General features: G+C 48.3%; 1 protein-coding gene across 4 annotated transcripts in view; it reads right to left on the reverse strand.

Moving 5' to 3' along the window:
• KCMF1 (potassium channel modulatory factor 1) overlaps positions 1 to 22,402 on the reverse strand; it is a 199,128-nt gene that overhangs the window by 32,727 nt on the left and 143,999 nt on the right. For all 4 annotated transcript variants that reach the window (XM_030194541.1, XM_030194540.1, XM_030194538.1 and 1 more), the window contains exons 3-4: positions 8,762 to 8,901; positions 436 to 537 (exon numbers count right to left, since the gene is read on the reverse strand). In XM_030194541.1, the coding sequence (XP_030050401.1) occupies positions 436 to 537; positions 8,762 to 8,901 (242 nt within the window). The remainder of the gene's footprint in view (positions 1 to 435; positions 538 to 8,761; positions 8,902 to 22,402) is intronic.

A 22,402-nucleotide genomic window follows, 5' to 3' on the forward strand; every position in this document is an offset into this window, starting at 1 on the left:
AACAAAAAAAAAGTAATTAAAGATAACACCTTTATAAGGCTATCAAATGGTCAACTATGCAAATATTTGGAATTAGAAAGATTACCTAATATGTCTCAACTTCCTCAAGTAACAAATACATAGATTTTTTGGCTACACACCCTGGGATGCTTTGTCTCTTATTTCTAATCCCCTAGTTCCTGTGCATCCACTCTTACGTGGTAATGCTATCAGCAGGGGACAAACTGGATGGTAAAACCACCCCCTGCAAACACCAGGCAACACTGGTAATGTGGCATACCACCCTCCCTCCCACACACTGTTATTTAGCCCAGTGTCAGTCCGGTCTGGAGGTGCCTCACTATGAAAATGTTAGCAGGAAAAAGATGACCTTCTTGTTAATCCCAAAGAGGAAGCTATTCTTTAAAACAAAACACAGCCCTTGTAAAAGGATATTAAATCTCTAGGAGCTCTGTGTTCAAGCGTAAGATGAGCTGCAAAGTCATCTGTGACATGATTTGGATCTCCTCCAGGTAATGCTGCACATATTGGACAAATCTGAAAAGAAAAAAGTTAGAGAAATTAAATATATTACCATAAATCTAGATCAACGTCTACATACACATCTGATAACAGACACTATGCCACATCACCCGTATTCCCAAATCCTCCCTTTCCATAGCATTCATGCTAGTATTATAGTATCAAATTGAGAAAATGGGAGAAGAAAATCAAATATGGCCACTGGATAGCCAGTACCATTTATCCTCACTACACAATTTTACAGACCTGTCGCTTCTTTCTCTATAACATCAGCAAAATTCACCCTTTCCTCTCTGAGCACACCATCCGAACTCTCATCTACTCTCTCATTACCTCTCGCCTTGACTACTGCAACCTACTCCTCACTGGCCTCCCACTTAACCATCTATCCCCCCTTCAATCCGTTCAGAAATCTGCTGCGTGTCTTATCTTTCGCCTAGACCGCTATGCTCATATCACCCCTCTCCTCAAGTCACTTCACTGGCTTCCGATCAGGAACTGCATACAGTTCAAGCTTCTCCTACTAACCGACAAATGCACTCAATCTGCAGGCCCTGACTACCTCTCTACCATTATGCTCCTACCTGTAACATCCGCTAACAGGACAAATCCCTCCTCTCAGTACCCTTCTCCACCACCGCCAACTCCAGACTCCGCCCTTTCTGCCTCGCCTCACCCTATGCTTGGAATAAACTCCCTGAGCCCCTATTGCCAAGCCCCCTCCCTACCCATCTTCAAATCCTTGCTCAAAGCCCACCTCTTCAATATCGCTTTGAGCACCTAACCATTGTACCTCTATCCAGGAAATCTAGACTGCCTCAATCTTGATTGACTGCATTTTGTCCTTTAGATTGTAAGCTCCTTTGAGCAGGGACTGTCCTTCTTTGTTAATTGTACAGCGCTGCGCAACCCTGGTAGCACTTTAGAAATGTTAAGTAGTAGTAGTAATATTTTAGGTAACAATTGTCACTTTGGAAAGTCGTTATAACAAAAGAGAGGGAACAAAGTACAAACTAAAGTCCAAACAAAAAAACAGCACCACGGGCCTTTAAAATGGAACAAAGTTCTTTAATGAATGAGCCTTGACCCGACACGGGCCGTGTTTCGGTGACTAGCACCTGCGTCAGGGGTCACAGTGATGACGTGGAAAACTTGGGGAATAACTCGAATATTTTCATCTACAATATTCCTTACCCCACGTCTCACGTAGCAAAAGTTATAAAGCACCAAGGCACCTTCGGATACAGAAAGTGAAGGTGCCTTGGTGCTTTATAACTTTTGCTACGTGAGACGTGGGGTAAGGAATATTGTAGATGAAAATATTCGAGTTATTCCCCAAGTTTTCCACGTCATCACTGTGACCCCTGACGCAGGTGCTAGTCACCGAAACACGGCCCGTGTCGGGTCAAGGCTCATTCATTAAAGAACTTTGTTCCATTTTAAAGGCCCGTGGTGCTGTTTTTTTGTTTGCACTTTGGAAAGTCAACATATTTCACAGGTACTATGGGAGTCTGTGTGACTTCACCTCCAAACGCCAAAGTGCTTAGCTATTAGAAAACTGCAAGGCCAGGTTTCAGCTGCAAACAAGACAGATTTTCAGGACATCCCAAATGAATATGCATGAGAAAGGATTTGCATGCCCACTACATCCACTGTATGCAGATCTCTCTCATGCATATTCACTGCTCTAAATCCTTACTGAGTTCCCAGATTTCAATCTGATTACAAATATTTATATACTTACTAAAGTAATCACTCTTGTCAATATATATAATATCCAACTGCTTTATTAAACATATAATTTAGAAAAAATAAGTTTTATACATTGTTAACATTTCTCTAAAACTCTCTGATCCTAACCTCACACCTCATTCATTCAATGCTCGCATTCCTTCCTACCAACTACGTTGTACTCGGTTGTCTCACTTGATACTCTTGCCTCAATGACTCTTGTAACTCCAATTTACATCATCATCATCTATTATCTGATAATATTTTAACATATCAACTTATAACAACATCTTTGCAATTCTGTTCTTCCCCTTAAATGCCTTCAATAACAAGGTTCAATAGCAACGATATCTGTTGTTATTGTGATTGACCGTACACCATCAAAATATTTCCTCAGTTCTCATTTGTTGAAATGAGCATTCAATATGAGTCACAACTTTTCCAACTTAATTTTGAATTCCTCTTCCATTAAAATTCATTTATTCTTATATCTTCTGTTCTTCCAGTTGTACTCCTCGAGTCACCTCTCCTTCATTTTTACTTCTTTCCTCCCGCTTGAGGTATAAATCCAAACTCCTGCCACACCCTACACAAATGTGTTTCGCCGTAATGCGTCTTCAGGGGTAGTGACTATAACAACAATGACAATGCCAGGGCTTACAATCCTGATAACGTTTTATCTATTTTTTGTAAAATGTATTACCCTTTAATGTTCTTACCTTTAACTTGCTTATTTCTGTATTTTAATTATACATGCTGACCGGCCCTGGAGGAACACTCGCTGGGACTGGGAGAAAAAATGGTGACCAGGCGTATCCTGACATCATATCCTGTATGTTAAAGTCGAACCTAATTTGAAGTATTAGTATTAAGGTTCAGCTTTGTAAATCTTCTCTACCGAGGCTGACCTCAAGTAGGCTATCAACATTACCATGGCTCTGACATTATGAGCCTTGAAATGACCCTCTAGAATCAGCCCAGCCTGGGCATAAGTGAAGGAAATAAAATCTGCTAGCCAATTAGAAATCGTGCGTTTGCCCAAACCCCTATCTGGTTTGGGCAAAAAGAAACAAAAAGCTGGGTGGACCATCTATGGGCTTTAAGCTGGCTTCCAGACAGAAGGCTAAGGCTCACTTGCAATTTAAGGTATAAGTAAGTACACTTTCACCAGGATGGGCATGTGGTTTGGGGGAAAATGTTGGCAGAACGACTGATTAAGACAGAACTCCAACACTACCTTAGGAAAGAACCTAGGGTGCATGCAGAGAACTAATCTATTGTTGTGAAACTTAATGCAAGGTGGATCAGCTACTAGGACCTGAAGCTCAATAACTCTGTGAGGTGAAGTGACCGCCACCAAAAACACAACTTTCTAGGAAAAATGCTTCAGATGACAGGAATCAAGTGGTTCAAAAGGAGTTTTTATCAGCTGGGCAAGGACAACGTTGCGATCCCATGACACAGCTGGAGGTTTGACAGGGAGGCTTTAACAGCAGCTAACCTCTCATGAAGCGAACTAGAGGTTGTGCAGAGATGAGCTTACCTCCTACATGGAGATAAGCACTAATTGCACTGAGATGAACCCTTACAGAGATGATTTTCAAACCAGACTCAGAGAGGTTCAGGAGGTATTCAAGCAGTTTTTGTGTAACAAGTGAAGGGATCTAAGGTCTTGCCTTCACACCAGACAGCAAACTTTTTCCACTTAAATGAGTAACACCTCTTAGTGGAGTCTTTCCTGGAAGCCAGCAAGATGCGATGCGATGCGATGCGAGGCACCCCCCCCCCCCCCCCCCCGTTAAGTCTAACCATTGAAATTCTATGCTATCAACATCCAAAACATGAGGGCCAGGGATTGGAGGTTGAGATGCAGAAAGGATCCCTTGTTCTACATAAGGAGAGTCAGAAAACAGTCTGATCTCAACGGATCTTCAGAGGACAACTCCAGAAGAGGAGGAAACCAGATCTGCCTCAGCCAGTAAGGGGCAATTAGGATCACAGTTCCCTGTTCCTGCTTGAGTTTCAGCAAAGCCTTCTCTATGAGAGATATCAGAGGACACGTATACAGAAGACATTTCCCTCAATGGAGGAGAAAGGCATCTGACGCTAGTCTGCCATGTGATATGAGCCTGGAACACAACTGGAGGACCCCGTTGTTGAGATAAGTGGCAAAAAGATCCACCAAGAGGGTGTTCCACTCTCAGGAGATCTCGCCCATATTGAGAGATCACTCGTGCGCTAATTGTCTTTTCCTGCTATGTACATGGCTCAGAGGGCCATTCTGTAACAGAGGGTCCACTGCCACATCCCCACTGCCTCCTGACACAAGGTGAAGGATCCTGTATCCCCCTCCCCCAGCTTGTTCACATAGAACACTGCAAACTGGCTGTCTGTTTGAATGACAATAATTGGGTTCTGTAGCCGATCTCCGAAAGCCTTATGAGAGTTCCAAATGGCCCTGAGCTCGAGGAACTTGATATGGCAAGCTGTTTTCTGAGCAGACCAAATACCCTGGGTATGAAGCCCATCCACATGATAAATCCGTTAACACCTTCTGAGAAGGTGGAATTTGGAATGGTAGCCCCACAGTCACATTTCACCGAACTATCCACCAGTCAACTCTGGAGGAATCTGGATTACATTCGCTAGATTCTGGCATGTCTCCATTTGAGAGAGGCCCTAGGGTCCACTGGGCCTCTCTCAAATGGAGACATGCCACGGGAGTGACATGCACTGTTGAGGTCAAGTGGCCCATTAATCTCAACATTTGCCAAGCTGTAGCCCACTACTACTACTTAATCACTTTTACAGTGCTACTAGCCCAGTGTAGCACTGTATACTGAACATGTAGGAGACAGTCCCTGCTCAACAGCACTTACAATTTAATCAAGACAGACAAACAGGACAAATAATGGATAAGGGGATAATGAAGGTAACATGCTTTTTTATCACTGGGATAAGCATGGTAACAAATGACTTTCTGTGCCCAACTCGCTGCTTCAGATTTGCGAGGCAAGTGTTATCAAGGTCTCTGCTCTCATTTGGAAAAGTAAAGCCAGAGTGTGCAATGTATTGAGCGAGGCTCCTATGTACGCCGATCGCTGATAAGGTGGGACTTGGGGTAGTTTAGCATGAACCCTAGTAGCTCCAACATCCCAATGGTTGGGCGTATTGACTCTGTCGCTCCCTCCTATGATGTGCTCTTGACCAGCCAATCGTCCAGATAGAAAAACACATGCTCCAAGTCTGTGCAAACATGCTGAAACTACCGCTAGACACTCAGTGAATACCGTGGGAGCTGATGCGAGGCCAAATGGCAGAACACAATACTGGTAGTGGTGTTTCCCTATTCAGAACCTGAGCTATTTCCTGTGACTGGGAAGTATCAAAATGTGGGTAAAAGGCATCCTTTAAGTCCAAAGAGCATAGCCAATCTTTTTCCTGAATCATGGGAAGAAGGGTGTCAAGGGAAATCTATCCTGGACTTTTCAGAGACAAGGAATTTTTCAGGGTTCTAGGATGGGTCTAGGATGGGACAAAATCCCCGTCTTTTTGGGCACAAGGAAGTACCTGGAATAGAATCCCTTCCCCTGGTGGCACTGGTTCGACCTCATTGGCCTGCAGAAGGGCAGAGATTTCCTCTACAAGTACCTGCTTGTGCCGAGAGCTGATGTTGGTGCTCTCAGTGGGCAATTTGGTGGTCTCTGATGACATTGCAGGGCGTAACCAAGATGGACTATTTGAAGAACCTACCAGCTGGAGGTTACAAGGGGCCATTTTTGATGGAAGAAATGTAGTCTCCTCCCTACCGGTAGACTGTACGTCATGGTTACTTGGACTGCGGCTATGCTGTCCTGGAGCCAGTCAAAAGCTTGTTCTTTGCTTTCATTAGGGAACTGGCTAGGACCTCTGAAGATGGGATTGGCGAGGCTGAGAGTGCTAGGCCTGGGAGTGCTGAGCAGCGCGAGAAAGCAGCAGAAATCTACACCTTATAGTAGTAGGGTCGCTGCCTAGGTCCACACAAAAACCTCTTAGAAGAGGAGGTTCCAGCTGGAGGTTGCCAAGACATGGACTAGACAGTATCCTCCACCTTGTCACCAAAAAAGATTGTCTCCTCAGCAAGTTACATCTGCCAGCCTCTCCTGAACTGCTGGTTCTAGGTCAGAGACAGACAACCATGAGAGTCTGTGCACCCATACAACCATTAAGTAGAGAATTTGGATGCAATAACAAAAGAATCGCAAATGCCCCTGGCCAGATACTTTCTACACTCCAGCAGTTTACTGGCCAGCTGGCGAAGCTCTGCAGCCTGCTCCTAAGGGAGAGGGAAAATCCGCAAGACTAAGCATTCTGCATAGCAAAGATTTTAAGTGAAGGCTCTTGTAGAGATGGTAGGACTGGATGCAGGCAATAAGCATCAAGGCCCAATAAACCTTCCTCCCAAACGAGTCTAGAGTCCGAGCCTCTCTACCTGGAGGAGTCCAGGCATGGATCATGGAGCTCCTAGCTCATTTGAGGGCAGATTCAACAACCAGATAGTGGTGAGGTAGTTATGTCTTCTTGAATCTAGGAGCCTTCTAGATACAATACTGTGTATCCACCTTCTTAGGTGTGACCTGCACAAAGAACAGAAATTCCCAATTCTTTGTCAGTGCATCTTTAAGGATAGGGTGCAACAACACTGTTACCCCTTTCTTAGGGGGCGACTCAATCCAGAACAGACAACCTCTCTGCCCTGTGCTCCTACTCCATCTCCAAATTAAATGGGATGGCCAAAGCCATCTCTTTGACAAAACCAGAAAAAGAGACCTTCAGATGGAGATTTACGTTTCTCTTGAGGCAGGGAGGATCAGAAGGGACCCCATAAGACTCCTCCCTCTGAGAAGTAATGAGGGTCTTCTGAGTCCAATGAGCAGTCCCAATCAGACTCCTCTTTGTACTCAGACTGGACCGAGTGAGTCTGTACATGCCCTGGCTCAGTAGAACCACATCCACGTCCCGAAGGGTGCCAAGGTACAGCCCTACTCTCAGACTCCAGGGAAGCTTCCATCCCCCCCCCAATGTCGAGAGCAGTAATGCATGGGTTGATGTTGACACCCTTTGAGGTGCCAGCACCGAGGATCCCTCCACAGGCATGGTAGGAGTCTCAGAAGAACCTGGGACTGAGCTGCAGTGGGCACAAGTCGGGCCTGAGCAGAGTGCAACCACAATATCTGCACCAGCATGGCTCGATACCACTCATTGAAGGAAGGCATTGACAAAGGCAGGGGAGCCAGGACAGAAGAAGCATGAGGAGGAGTCGGTGCTAAACTGGAAGCGGGAACCTGGCTGCTCAGAGACTTGCACACTGGCAACTGTACCAAAAAGGGCAAGTGCTCGTCCCAGTACTTCTCGGGTACCAGCGATGCTGATGCCCAGCACTGTGCATCAAAGAGGGCCAGTGCTTATGCTTTTTGGGCTTCCCCCGACAGTCAGCATCACAGTCTGGTCCAGATAAGGATGACGTCGAACCTGTACACACACCCGTGTCGGGTCCCATGCCGACCGGTTCTGAGGCCTACTTTCAGCGCCCGATATAGAGAAAGTTGGAGATCTCATCAATGTCAGTGCACTCCCAGTGGTAGCCAAAACCTGAGCAGCCATCAAGGTCAATGCTTCCGGTGCCAAATGCCGATGGGTCGGCCTTCAAGGGGCCAAGAAGTCTCTCCTGCTGGACCTGCCACACCCTCTGTGTCTTCAACTGTATTTGCAAATAGAAAGAACAAGGGTTAAGTTTCATGGTCAGGCCCCAAGTCACCCAATGCACAAGAGTGTGGTCTGTCACAGAAATCATCTGATTATATTGGGTGAACCTTTGGAAGCCACTGGGGGTGGGGGGGGGGGGGTCGTCTTAGATATTTAAAAAAACTGTAGCCAAATTAAATTCCTCAAATATGAACTGTAAAAAGGACAGCATTCGAACTAAGGTTGGTGCTCCAGCCTAAGCAGGCCTAGCAACTCATGAAAATGAAAGGAAACTTGAAAAGCCAAAAATACTAAAAGACTAAAAGGAAACAAAATAAAAATTTAAGGAGAAAAGAACTGGAAAAGGGAGAAAAATATCCACACTGGAAAGCACTGCAATATGAGAGGAAAAAAATGCACTGTGAGGAAAACAAAGACGTGTCCTACTTGCTCCACAGAAAAATGAAGACTGAGGGACCCGCACTCACATAGGAGAGGAAGACATCAGCGCATGTGCAGTGGGATGTTGCTAGAAATGTCTACAATCATATCGCTAGTCAGTGTCTGCACCCAGATGTGAGAATATAATCGGCCTGCTTCTTCTCGGAGAAATACATATACAAAATAAAATGGCCTCACACCCCTGTTTTCAAGGAGAAATAAATTAAATAAAGCTAGAGAAAAAAATCAATTTACTGTGGATAATAATGACAATTCTTATAAGGTGATTTCATCCAATCTCAAACAGTGTTCTCTGTTCAGAATGAATGCTACTTCAGCTTACCACTTCTGTCGATGTTTCTGCATGCTCTGAAGTTACATGCTCTTGTAGAGATGTTTCAGTATATCCCATTTTCCCACAGTAAGGACAAGTAAAAGACTGAGGCTGCTCTACAGAGAAAGCTTCTCCACCATAGTACAAATCTGGAAGGAGAAACCAGAATTAAGTTGAACTGTTTTTCACTCAGCCAAACATTACTTTACAATATGTGGGAGGAGAAGCAACTCACTGATTAATTTCTTGTCCCTGACTCCATGCAGGTAGTGTTACAAAATCAGGACTTCAACTTTAGATAGAATTTAAAATAGTACAAATAAATTAACTCCCTTTCAACTATAATTATGTTACTTATTGAGCTATGTTAACTAATGTACTTTATAGTTAGACAAGATCCAGCACATTCTAAATTCCTCAATGTAATTTCAAAGTGAGTGTGTACTCTTATGTGTATCTTAAACTCCATATCACATTTAGGCCATAGCATCTCATGAAATAATAATAATAATAATAATAATAATAATAATGACTAACATATATAATAATTGATGGGAATGGGCTACTTGCTGGCATTAAACAATTTCCTCAGCCACACAGCACCTCAAACCATTGTTCCCTATCCCCATCTAACAGACCTTGACAAACTTTCTTTGAATTTAGGAGCCAGCAGCTGAGATCCTCCCCATCACCTTCACCCCAGTTATCTCCACTGAAGTTGAAGATGAGGTCGGCAGAGGGCAGTCTCTTCTGTGGTCTACATTAGGACCCAATTTACTAAAACTGTTTTCCAATTCCATGTCCAAGAAAACAGAGCTTAGTATATCAGGCCCATAATGCACACAAGCAGAACATTAACAGAGTGGACACCCGGGAGGGAATGGAAAACATGAAAAAGGATCTGCAGAAGCTAGAAGAATGGACTAAGGTTTGGCAATTAAAATTCAATGCGAAGAAATGCAAAGGGATGCACTTAGGGAGTAGAAATCCACAGGAGACGTATATGTTAGGTGGTGAGAGTCTGATATGTACAGACAGAGGGATCTTGGGGGTGATAGTATCTGAGGATCTGAAGGCGACGAAACAGTGTGACAAGGCAGTGGCCGTAGCTAGAAGGTTGCTAGGCTGTATAGAGAGAGGTGTGACCAGCAGAAGAAAGGAGGTGTTGATGCCCCTGTATAAGTCATTGGTGAGGCCCCACCTGAAGTACTGTGTTCAGTTTTGGAGGCCATATCTTGCTAAGGATGTAAAAAGAATTGAAACGGTGCAAAGAAAAGCTACAAAAATGGTATGGGATTTGCGTTACAAGACATATGAGGAGAGACTTGCTGACCTGAACATGTATACCCTGGAGGAAAGGCGAAACAGGGGAGATATGATACAGACGTTCAAATATCTGAAAGGTATTAATTCGCAAATGAACCTTTTCCGTAGATGGGAAGGCGGTAGAACTAGGAGGACATGAAATGAGATTGAAGGGGGGCAGACTCAAGAAAAATGTCAGGAACTATTTTTTCAGATAGAGTGGTGGATACTTGGAATGCCCTCCCACGGGAGGTGGTGGAGATGAAAAAGGTAACGGAGTTCAAAAATGCGTGGAATAAACATAAAGGAATCCTGTTCAAAAGGAATGGATCCTCAGAAGCTTAGCGGAGATTGGGAGGCAGAGCCGGTGGTGGGAGGCGGGGCAAGTGGTTGGGAGGTGGGGCTAATGATGGGCAGACTTCTACGGTCTGTGCCATGAAAATGGCAGATGCAAATCAAGGTCAGGTATACACATGAAGTAGCACATTTGAGTTTATCTTGTTGGGCAGACTGGATGGACCGTACAGGTCTTTCTCTGCCGTCATCTACTATGTTACTATGTCTATTGGCAGAAATATATTGCACAGCTCAGACTCAAATAGAGCTGTACAGTGTGGGAAGGATGATAATCTTGTTCTGGCAGCAACCTCAAACCAGGGCACAAAAATCTCAAGTGCCAGATGGAAATTTGTAGCTGCCATGGCGACCTGGTTGGTGCCTGGGGTTTGTCAAGCTCTGTTTAAGAAATATGTTTATTTAAAATTAGATTTATCATCAAATTTTGGCAAAACCAAAATTTCAGCGAAAGCATATGCATAGATTTTGAATGGTTATTGTAGAACTAGGAAAGATAGAGTTAACAAAAAATAAATGCAAAAAATTGTCTTAAGTGAGTTATTGACAAATGCTGGCTTAGCTCACCTCAGAAGGCCAGTAGGTACAAATAGAAATGTTTACTACAGACCTTCTTATTTATATTGACAAAGAAAAGCCTTCAGATAAGAGAGGTTACAGAAGGTCTGAATTTGTGATAGCTATCTTCTTTTGGAAAAGTAAATTATACATGTTTAACTAAAGAGAACCAGTTATAAATGTTAGTCTATTATCAATAGTAGTTGAGAAATGCTATGTAACAGGTTTTTACAATGTACTATGCTCTTATACTTCATATTTGCTTAGATTAAGTTCAGCCTTCTAAAAAAGTATGTCTTTCTGATGCTATGGAATTCTATGTAGATGAATCAATTACCTCATATGTGTTTAAGGGTATGTTTAAGGGTATAAATGTAATCAGGGGAGACTTGGAAGGAGAGCGACCTCTCTCCTAGTCTTCCCTTCTTATCCCAATAAGATATATTATGCAGCTCTAATAAAAAGACCAATCTTACTGGATCCTGTGTGGTACAATGAATTTTATTTTCTCAAAATTTATGTACTTTCTACATTATCAACTTTAATCCTAATGAAAAGGGCACCACCCTTATCGAATAGAGGTCATTCTCTATAAATTAAATGTTAGAATGATGTTCTACTGTTCCTCCACTGCCACTCTCCAACCTTTAATGGACTACATATATGGAAGTTGCTGTGCTCTCAGAAAGTCTGAATCATTCCTATAGTGCTTACAATTCTACTTGAAAAGCAAAGAAGGTGCCAAAGATGCACAAATAAGGCCATTTGAAAAAAATTGCACTATTAAAATCATTACAGCGTATCCCAATTTTTCTGGCAGCTGACTTACAAACATAAAGACCACAACAGGCTTTATGGGGACAGCTGTTTTCTGGATACTGCACACTTGAATAGTTCACTTGAAGTGTTCCTCAAAAAAGAAAGACAGAAAAAAAAATCTGTACCTGTACATCTGTGCTGTTTAGAGCCAACCCAAACCACTGGGGCTTTTCACAATACCAACTTGGACCCCCTACGTGGACCACAGCTTGCTCTGCTCCTGGTGATATCACTGGGGTGCATGGCTACATGTGCAGGAACCTGATACTGAAGGAAGTGCTGCAACGAAGGAGTACAACTAAGGAGTTCCTAAGGGCGGACTTGGGGTAGACACATGATATTTGTGGACCAGGACGTAAGAGTTTCATATTATTAGAAATTAAAGTAGAGCAATGTGTCTTATTCTGGTTATATATGAGCAGGGACACTATGGTGCCATTCCAGCTAGGAATCGGGTAAATAGACATCATCGTAATTTTGATTGACAGAGGATTTTATATCCGTCTCTATTTATTCTAAGTAGCAACAAGTTGATAGTAAAGTTTTAAATGTTTCTTTCTTAAATGCATAGTCAGTAATAAATAAGGCTGTACTTATGCATGATTTAATTTTACCAATAAACAATTCAAGCTTGTGTATAGGTAATTCAAAGTATGATTTTAAAGATTTAAAGGACCTCAGCATGGGGATGAAGCGGTCAATAGACTTCAATTCTGCATTTGACCATCCCAAGCTAGTCACCCAGTCCCTAATGATTAATTCTTAATTCTTAGTCTTCTTAATCTTAATACTCAATAATGAGAGTCAACTATCTCAAATCTTTATATTGTGGTAAGCCACTTAGCTTTTAGTGAATAGTGTTGACTATGGAGGGTTCTTCAATCCGACATGTCACATGTTTTGCCGACAAGCGGCTTTTTCAAGGACAACCCCCCTAGGTGAAAATACATACATTTATATTAGAATTCACCAAGCATTGAAAGTAAAAGTAGCTTATTTAAAACTTATTTGTCTCTCATCAGATTTAAACGCCTGCTATTCATGCCGACTGCAATACTCTAATGTCATCAAAGGTAAAATTATGTATTATACCTGATAATTTTCTTTCCATTAATCATAGCTGATCAATCCATAGACTGGTGGGTTGTGTCCATCTACCAGCAGGTGGAGATAGAGAGCAATCCTTTTGCCTCCCTATATGTGGTCATGTGCTGCCGGAAACTCCTCAGTATGTCGATATCAAAGCTCCATCCGCAGGACTCAGCACTTAGAGAATTACATCCACAAAGGGACACTCTGCCCAGCTCACCACCGCCGAAACAGGGGAGGGGAATCAACCCAGCTCATCCCCGCGGAGCGGGGGAGGGACACCACACCCGCCGATGCGGGGGGATCTGGCTTATCCTGCGACCGCAACCGCGGGAAGAGCTGGCTGACCCTAACACCGCCGAAGCGGGAGGGATATAAGGCTGCCCTACTGCCGCACGAAGCGGGAGGGAGCGCCGGCAGAATTTAGGTCTCAATCCAGCCCCGTAAAACGGAGGGGAGAGGAATGCAGCAGCTCACTGTAACACAAAATCGTCTCAACTCCAGAAGAATTCAATCGAAAAAACTTGAACACGAAGACCTCCTGAACAGGAACTGAAGACTAAACTTGAACCTGAAATGCAACCAGAATATAAATAGTACAGATATCTGGGAGGGGCTATGGATTGATCAGCTATGATTAATGGAAAGAAAATTATCAGGTATGATACATAATTTTACCTTCCATATCATCATGCTGATCAATCCATAGACTGGTGGGATGTACCGAAGCAGTACTCACCCAGGGCAGGACATAGAAATCCCTGACCGCAACACTGAAGCTCCAAACCGGGCCTCCGCCCGAGCAGCCAGTCTAGCGGTAATGACTGGAGAAGGTATGAGCCGATGCCCAAGTTGCTGCCTTACAAATCTCCTCCAAGGAGATGGACCCGGCCTCTGCCATCGAGGCCGCCTGTGCTCTAGTGGAGTGAGCCTTCAGCTGGATAGGCGGCACCTTCCCCGCGGCCACATAAGCCGCTGCAATAGCTTCCTTGACCCATCGTGCCACTGTAGGCTTGGATGCCTGCAGACCCTTACGAGGACCTGCGAACAGCACAAACAGATGATCCGACTTCAGGAAAGCATTGGTCACTTCCAAGTATCTGATGATGACTCGTCTCACATCTAGATATTTGAGAGCAGAGTACTCCTCTGGGTAGTCCTCCCTACGAAAGGAGGGTAGACAGAGCTGCTGATTCACATAGAAACGAGAAACAATCTTGGGCAGGATGGAAGGCACCATGCGAATAGACACTCCTGCTCAGTGAACTGCAGGAAGGGCTCTCGACATGATAGCGCCTGGAGCTCGGAAACTCGTCTGGCTGAAGTGAGAGCCACCAAAAAGACTGCTTTCAACGTCAGGTCTTTCAGAGATGCCCTCGACAAGGATTCAAAAGGCGGCTTCTGCAAGGCTCTTAGCACTAGATTGAGATTCCACGTAGGCACCACAGAGTGCAGAGGAGGGCGTAGGTGATTAACTCCCTTGAGAAAGCGCACCACATCTGGCTGTGAGGCCAGGGAAGCACCCAGCCACCAGCTCAGCGCCTAGCGCACCGCTGGATCCAAGAGAAGGCGCACAGCGTAATCCTCCGACACTGGAGTCCATCGCTGCAGCAGAGAGTGCTGTAGAGGTCTCATACAGGCCCTGGTCCAGGGCACTACTTCCATCGTGGCCGTCATAGAGCCCAACAGCTGCACATAGTCCCAAGCTCGAAGAGGAGAGGCTACTAGGAACTGGTCCACCTGAGCCTGAAGCTTGACAATCCGATTATCTGGCAGGAACACTCTGCCCACTTGGGTGTCGAAACGAACTCCCAGATACTCCAGGGACTAAGTCGGGCGCAGCTGGCTTTTCTCCCAGTTGATGATCCACCCCAGGGAGCTCAAAAGAGCAATCACCCGGTCTGAAGCTCTGCCGCACTCTGCATAAGAGGGGGCTCGGATCAACCAGTCGTCCAGATAAGGATGGACTTGTACTCCTTCCTTGCGTAGGAAGGCCGCGATGACCACCATTACTTTGGAGAAGGTCCGCGGAGCAGTAGCCAACCCGAACGGGAGGGCTCTGAACTGGAAGTGTCGGCCCAGGACTGCAAAACGCAGAAAGCGTTGAGGAGGCGGCCAGATGGGAATATGCAAGTAAGCTTCCTTGATGTCCAAGGATGCCAGGAACTCCCCTGCCTTCACTGCCGCTATAACAGAGCGGAGAGTCTCCACTCGGAAGTGTCGAACTTTCAAGGCCCGATTGACCCCTTTGAGGTCGAGGATAGGCCGTACAGAACCGCCTTTCTTTGGTACCACAAAGTAAATGGAGTAACGTCCCTTGCCAAGCTGATCTTCTGGCACCGGAACGACCGCACCCAGGCGGATCAGATTGTCAAGTCTGCTGCACTGCCACAGCTTTGACCGGAGACTTGCAGGGAGAGTGCACAAACCCGTCTCTTAAGGGTCGGCAGAACTCTAGCTTGTAGCCGTCTCTGATGACTTCCAGCACCCAAGCGTCTGAAGTTACCCTGGTCCATGGCCCAGAGTACGAGACCCTGGGGAGGAATGGAGGACGCACCTCCAGGACAGCGGTCTCTGCGAAAGGAATGCTGCTTGGGGGAGAAGTTCCTTTTGAAGGAAGAGGGGGCAGAGGAGCCCGACTTGTCCGGGCGATACCGACAGGCTTCCTGAAACCGTCCTTTGGAGGAACCGGGGTGGGCACCACTGGCCCGAGCCCTGACCTCCGGTAACCTCTTGCCCTTAGACGTGCCGAGATCGGTCACAATCTTGTCCAGCTCGACCCCAAAGAGCAGCTTGCCTTTAAAAGGCAACTTAGCCAGGCGAGACTTAGAGGCGTGGTCAGCAGACCAATGCTTCAGCCAAAGCCAGCGCCGTGCAGAGACTGTCTGAGCCATACCATTAGCCGAGGCTCTCAAGACATCATACAGCAAGTCTGCCAAGTAGGCCAAGCCCGATTCCAGGGCCGGCCAATCAGCCCCCAAGGAAGGATCCGAGGGGGAAGCCCGCTGCACAATCGTCAGGCACGCCCTGGCAACATAGGAGCCGCAAACTGAGGCCTGCAAACTTAAAGCAGCTGCCTCGAAGGACGACTTTAAAGCCGCCTCCAATCTTCTGTCTTGGGCGTTCTTTAGGGCTGTGCCACCTTCCACCGGCAACGCCGTTTTCTTAGTCACCGCAGTGATTAAAGAATCCACGGTAGGCCAAAGAAAGGCCTCCCGTTCACCTTCAGGCAGAGGATAGAGGTGGGACGTAGCCCTAGCCACTTTAAGGCTCGCATCTGGGAAATCCCATTGAGCCGAAATCAAGGTGTGCATGGCTTCATGCACGTGGAAGGTTCTAGGCGGGCGCCTCGTCCCCAGCATAATGGCAGAGCCAGCAGAGGCTGAGGGAGAGACGTCCTCCAGAGAGGAAATCTTCAAAATGCTCATGGCCTGCACTAACAGGTTGGGCAAATCCTCTGAGCGAAAGATCCGCGCTGCAGAGGGGTCATCCGCTCCATCCGAGCAGGAATCCGTCTCCTCCAAGGAATCCCCAAACAACCGTTGGGAGAACTCAGATACGCTGCCCTCACCTACATCAGAGGAGACAGAGTCCTCTAGGGCCTGGAAATCCACCCGAGGGCATTTACTTCCGGAGGTCTCAACCCCTTTATATCAGACAGGGGAGCAGGGGCAGCGTTTTGCATAAGAAAAGCCTGATGCAGCAGCAAAATTAACTCAGGGGAGAAACCCCCCAAACTGTGCACTTCTGCAGCCTGGCCACGGCCCTAGACGCACCCTCAACCGGCGCTCGCAAGAGCGGGGGAAAAACATGCTGCGCATCCAAAATGGTGTCCGGCGCGAAACTCTGAGAAGGAGCCACGCGGGAAGAACGGCGCTTAACTTTGCCGCTTTCTTGCCGTCGCCCGAATCAAGGGCGACCATAGCATTAATGTCTCCCACCTTGAGGGCGGCCCAAGAAGAAGCCGCCCGAGCAGAGTGGCCGGTCAAAATGGGGGGGGGGGGGGAGGGGGGAGCAGCGGGGGATGGGCGCTTATGGCAGGAAAGCGAATGCTACATACCTGTAGAAGGTATTCTCCGAGGACAGCAGGCTGATTGTTCTCACTGATGGGTGACGTCCACGGCAGCCCCTCCAATCGGAACACTTTCTAGCAAAGTCCTTTGCTAGTCCTCACGCGCCAATGCGCACCGTCTTCCCGCCCGAACCGGCTCGTGCCGGCCAGTCTCATATGTAGCAAGACAAAGAGAAGGGAAGACACAACTCCAAAGGGGAGGCGGGCGGGTTTGTGAGAACAATCAGCCTGCTGTCCTCGGAGAATACCTTCTACAGGTATGTAGCATTCGCTTTCTCCGAGGACAAGCAGGCTGCTTGTTCTCACTGATGGGGTATCCCTAGCCCCCAGGCTCACTCAAAACAACAACCATGGTCAATTGGGCCTCGCAACGGCGAGGACATAACTGAGATTGACCTAAAAAATTTACCAACTAACAGAGTGCAGCCTGGAACAGAACAAACACGGGCCTAGGGGGGTGGAGTTGGATTCTAAACCCCAAACAGATTCTGAAGCACTGACTGCCCGAACCGACTGTCGCGTCGGTTATCCTGCTGCAGGCAGTAATGAGATGTGAATGTGTGGACAGATGACCACGTCGCAGCTTTGCAAATCTCTTCAATAGTGGCTGACTTCAAGTGGGCTACCGACGCCGCCATGGCTCTAACATTATGAGCCGTGACATGACCCTCAAGAGCCAGCCCAGCCTGGGCGTAAGTGAAGGAAATGCAATCTGCTAGCCAATTGGATATGGTGCGTTTCCCCACAGCCACTCCCCTCCTGTTGGGATCAAAAGAAACAAACCATTGGGCGGACTGTCTGTTGGGCTGTGTCCGCTCCAGATAGAAGGCCAATGCTCTCTTGCAGTCCAATGTGTGCAGCTGACGTTCAGCAGGGCAGGAATGAGGACGGGGAAAGAATGTTGGCAAGACAATTGACTGGTTCAGATGGAACTCCGACACAGCCTTTAGCAAGAACTTAGGGTGAGTGCGGAGGACTACTCTGTTGTGATGAAATTTGGTGTAAGGGGCCTGGGCTACCAGGGCCTGAAGCTCACTGACTCTACGAGCTGAAGTAACTGCCACCAAGAAAATGACCTTCCAGGTCAAGTACTTCAGATGGCAGGAGTTCAGTGGCTCAAAAGGAGGTTTCATCAGCTGGGTGAGAACGACATTGAGATCCCATGACACTGTAGGGGGTTTGACAGGGGGCTTTGACAAAAGCAAACCTCTCATGAAGCGAACAACTAAAGGCTGTCCTGAGATCGGCTTACCTTCCACACGGTAATGGTATGCACTGATTGCACTAAGGTGAACCCTTACAGAGTTGGTCTTGAGACCAGACTCAGACAAGTGCAGAAGGTATTCAAGCAGGGTCTGTGTAGGACAAGAGCGAGGATCTAGGGCCTTGCTGTCACACCAGACGGCAAACCTCCTCCAAAGAAAGAAGTAACTCCTCTTAGTGGAATCTTTCCTGGAAGCAAGATGCGGGAGACACCCTCTGACAGACCCAAAGAGGCAAAGTCTACGCTCTCAACATCCAGGCCGTGAGAGCCAGGGACCGGAGGTTGGGATGCAGAAGCACCCCTTCGTCCTGTGTGATGAGGGTCGGAAAACACTCCAATCTCCACGGTTCTTCGGAGGACAACTCCAGAAGAAGAGGGAACCAGATCTGACGCGGCCAAAAAGGAGCAATCAGAATCATGGTGCCTCGGTCTTGCTTGAGTTTCAACAAAGTCTTCCCCACCAGAGGAATGGGAGGATAAGCATACAGCAGACCCTCCCCCCAGTCCAGGAGGAAGGCATCCGATGCCAGTCTGCCGTGGGCCTGAAGCCTGGAACAGAACTGAGGGTCTTTGTGGTTGGCTCGAGATGCGAAGAGGTCTACCAAGGGGGTGCCCCACACCTGGAAGATCTGTCGCACAACACGGGAATTGAGCGACCACTCGTGAGGTTGCATAATCCTGCTCAACCTGTCGGCCAGACTGTTGTTTACGCCTGCCAGATATGTGGCTTGGAGCACCATGCCATGACGGCGAGCCCAGAGCCACATGCTGACGGCTTCCTGACACAGGGGGCGAGATCCGGTGCCCCCCTGCTTGTTGATGTAATACACGGCAACCTGGTTGTCTGTCTGAATTTGGATAATTTGGTGGGACAGCCGATCTCTGAAAGCCTTCAGAGCGTTCCAGACCGCTCGTAACTCCAGGAGATTGATCTGCAGATCGCGTTCCTGGAGGGACCAGCTTCCTTGGGTGTGAAGCCCATCGACATGAGCTCCCCACCCCAGGAGAGACGCATCCGTAGTCAGCACTTTTTGTGGCTGAGGAATTTGGAAAGGACGTCCCAGAGTCAAATTGGACCAAATCGTCCACCAATACAGGGATTTGAGAAAACTCGTGGACAGGTGGATCACGTCTTCTAGATCCCCAGCAGCCTGAAACCACTGGGAAGCTAGGGTCCATTGGGCAGATCTCATGTGAAGGCGGGCCATGGGAGTCACATGAACTGTGGAGGCCATGTGGCCCAGCAATCTCAACATCTGCCGAACTGTGATCTGCTGGGACGCTCGCACCCGCGAGACGAGGGACAACAAGTTGTTGGCTCTCGTCTCTGGGAGATAGGCGCGAGCCGTCCGGGAATCCAGCAGAGCTCCTATGAATTCGAGTTTCTGCACTGGGAGAAAATATGACTTTGGATAATTTATCACAAACCCCAATAGCTGCAGGAGGCGAATAGTCATCTGCATGGACTGCAGGGCTCCTGCCTCGGATGTGTTCTTCACCAGCCAATCATCGAGATATGGGAACACGTGTACCCCCAGGCCGCTGCTACTACAGCCAAGCACTTCGTGAACACTCTGGGCGCAGAGGCGAGCCCAAAGGATAGCACACAGTACTGGAAGTGACGTGTGCCCAGCTGAAATCGCAGATACTGTCTGTGAGCTGGCAGTATCGGGATGTGCGTGTAGGCGTCCTTCAAGTCCAGAGAGCATAGCCAATCGTTTTCCTGAATCATGGGGAGAAGGGTGCAAAGGGAAAGCATCCTGAACTTTTCTTTGACCAGATATTTGTTCAGGGCCCTTAGGTCTAGGATGGGACGCATCCCCCGTTTTCTTTTCCACAAGGAAGTACCTGGAATAGAATCCCAGCCCTTCTTGCCCGGATGGCACGGACTCGACCGCATTGGCGCTGAGAAGGGCGGAGAGTTCTTCTGCAAGTACCTGCTTGTGTTGGAAGCTGTAAGACTGAGCTCCCGGTGGACAATTTGGAGGTTTTGAGGCCAAATTGAGGGTGTATCCTTGCCGGACTATTTGGAGAACCCACTGATCGGAGGTTATGAGAGGCCACCTTTGGTGAAAAGCTTTCAACCTCCCTCCGACTGGCAGGTCATCCGGCACTGACACTTGGATGTCGGCTATGCTCTGCTGGAGCTAGTCAAAAGCTCGTCCCTTGCTTTTGCTGGGGAGCCGAGGGGCCTTGCTGAGTCGCACGCTGCTGACGAGAGCGAGCGCGCTGGGGCTTAGCCTGGGCCGCAGGCTGTCGAGGAGGAGGATTGTACCTACACTTGCCAGAAGAGTAGGGAACAGTCTTCCTTCCCCCAAAAAATCTTCTACCTGTAGAGGTAGAGGCTGAAGGCTGCCGGCGGGAGAACTTGTCGAAAGCAGTGTCCCGCTGGTGGAGCTGCTCTACCACCTGCTCGACTTTCTCTCCAAAAATATTATCCGCACGGCAAGGCGAGTCCGCAATCCGCTGCTGGATTCTATTCTCCAGGTCGGAGGCACGCAGCCATGAGAGTCTGCGCATCACCACACCTTGAGCAGCGGCCCTGGACGCAACATCAAAGGTGTCATACACCCCTCTGGCCAGGAATTTTCTGCACGCCTTCAGCTGCCTGACCACCTCCTGAAATGGCTTGGCTTGCTCAGGGGGGAGCTTGTCCACCAAGCCCGCCAACTGCCGCACATTGTTCCGCATGTGTATGCTCGTGTAGAGCTGGTAGGACTGAATTTTGGCCACGAGCATAGAAGAATGGTAGGCCTTCCTCCCAAAGGAGTCCAAGGTTCTAGAGTCCTTGCCCGGGGGCGCCGAAGCATGCTCCCTAGAACTCTTGGCCTTCTTTAGGGCCAAATCCACAACTCCAGAGTCGTGAGGCAACTGAGTGCGCATCAGCTCTGGGTCCCCATGGATCCAGTACTGGGACTCGATCTTCTTGGGAATGTGGGGATTAGTTAGAGGCTTGGTCCAGTTCGCCAGCAATGTCTTTTTTAGGACATGATGCATGGGTACTGTGGACGCTTCCTTAGGTGGAGAAGGATAGTCCAGGAGCTCAAACATTTCAGCCCTGGGCTCGTCCTCCACAACCACCGGGAAGGGGATGGCCGTAGACATCTCCCGGACAAAGGAAGCGAAAGACAGACTCTCGGGAGGAGAAAGCTGCCTTTCAGGAGAGGGAGTGGGATCAGAAGGAAGTCCCTCAGACTCCTCGTCAGAGAAATATCTGATGTCCTCTTCCTCTTCCCACGAGGCCTCACCATCGGTGTCAGACACAAGTTCATGGACCTGTGTCTGCAACCGTGCCCGGCTCGACTCCGTGGAACCACGGTGGGAGCGTCGAGAGGTAGACTCCCTCGCCCGCACCGGCGAAGCTCCCTCCGCCGACGTAGTCGGGGAGCCTTCCTGGGAGGCTACCGCAGTCGGTACCGCAAGCGGCACCGATGTCGAAGACCTCACCCCGGGCAATGGGCCAGCCGACGCCTCGCTCGACGGTACCGGTGGCGCAAGCACCCCCGGTACCGGAGGGGTAGGGCACAACAGCTCTCCAAGGATCTCTGGGAGAACGGCCCGGAGACTCTAGTGCAGAGCGGCTGTGGAAAAAGACATGGAAGCCGATGCAGGTGTCGATGTCAGAATCTGTTCCGGGCGTGGAGGCTGTTCCGGGCTGTCCAAAGGGGAGCGCACCCACACTTCTTGAACAGAGGGCGAGCGGTCCTCTCGGTGCCGATGCCTACTGGGTGCTGACTCCCTCGGCGACCCAGAGCTCTCGGTGCCGACACGGGAAGGGGACCGGTGACGATGCTTCTTCGACTTTTTGGGACGAAGTATGTCACCGGAGCTTCCCGGCACCGACGAGGAGGACGTAGAATCCAGCCGTCGCTTCCTCGGGGCCGAGGCCGAAGGAGGTCGGTCTCGGGGGGGGGGCTGTACCGCAGGAGCCCTCAGGGTAGGGGGAGACCCACCCGAAGGCTCACCGCCACCAGCAGGGGAATGGACAGCCCTCACCTGCACTCCAGACGAAGCACCACCGTCCGACGACATCAGCAGACGAGGAGGTCTCGGTACCACCGACGCAGACGCAGCCCTCCGATGTCTCGGCCCCGATGCACTCGATGCAATCGGGGGCAAGGATGAAGGTCCGGGCGCCGACGACGTCAAAGCAGTCGATACTCCCGGTGCAGATGCCGACGAAGAGCCC

Source organism: Microcaecilia unicolor, chromosome 2 (genome assembly GCF_901765095.1).
Source record: "Microcaecilia unicolor chromosome 2, aMicUni1.1, whole genome shotgun sequence".
NCBI lineage: Eukaryota > Metazoa > Chordata > Amphibia > Gymnophiona > Siphonopidae > Microcaecilia > Microcaecilia unicolor.